Raw genomic sequence first — 773 nt, 5'->3', positions numbered from 1 at the left:
ATTCGCACAAAAATGTTTTATTGAAACATAAGATAATTGTCGGCAATCGTAAATTTGGGGAAACTGTAACCAAAAATGAGAATTTATCTTCGAAAAAATAATGGCGTTCACGAAAGCAGTACCCAATCACAGCACACTTACCATACCTCTTAAGCATTAATGTGACGCTATTAGCCAATCACAAGCGTTCTTGTAAACTCGGCCCCGAAACAATGTCGCGAGGAAAGTGACAATTTGTAGCAATTTGGACGAAAGTTCTTCGGTAGAGGTAGTAAATCGCATTTCCCGTCTTCCCTCGACTATCATACCGTAGTTTTTTGTAAGCCAAAGGCGACCGTGCTTTACTGAATGTGTATTGTGGTATTTACCTAGGCCTACATGTATGCATAGTAGGAAGGGCAAGATGTATGTTTATCGACTTTGAATGAAAGACAGAAATATATAATATAATATTTCGATTCTACTTTTTTTCCTTTTTTTTTCGTTTTGTTTTGTTTTTTAAAAGAAAACTGAGACTGAATTACTTCAAAAAATACTGAACACATTGAGGCTGATGTAAAATTTCAAATGTTTTTATTTGCATGCAATGATCAGTATTTCTCGCCATGCCAGTTGAATTTTGTTTAGCTGCTTGAAGACCTTGATAATATGGACTGAATGAATGAATAAAAGTTTGATGATTCCAATAAGGAGGTAAACAAATAAATATTTATTATAGGTCAGTTCAGCCAGTTGCATCCCATCAGCACTTTCATTATCTCTCTGATCATTCA

The 773-nt window shown here is 34.9% G+C and overlaps 1 protein-coding gene across 1 annotated transcript in view; it reads right to left on the bottom strand.

Moving 5' to 3' along the window:
* Positions 1–157, bottom strand: part of LOC117114117 (hyalin-like) — a 16,563-nt gene extending 16,406 nt beyond the window's left edge. Inside the window, exon 1 of the mRNA XM_033257665.1 lies at positions 142–157. Within this exon, the coding sequence (XP_033113556.1) occupies positions 142–157 (16 nt within the window). The remainder of the gene's footprint in view (positions 1–141) is intronic.
* Between the last annotated feature and the right edge of the window lie 616 nt (positions 158–773).

The sequence above is a fragment of the Anneissia japonica genome, unplaced genomic scaffold, assembly GCF_011630105.1.
Source record: "Anneissia japonica isolate Jap-2015-1 unplaced genomic scaffold, ASM1163010v1 scaffold288278_len44488_cov113, whole genome shotgun sequence".
Lineage (NCBI taxonomy): Eukaryota > Metazoa > Echinodermata > Crinoidea > Comatulida > Comatulidae > Anneissia > Anneissia japonica.
Note: the sequence above shows the minus strand (reverse complement) of the source record. Positions and strands in the feature narration are given on the sequence as shown.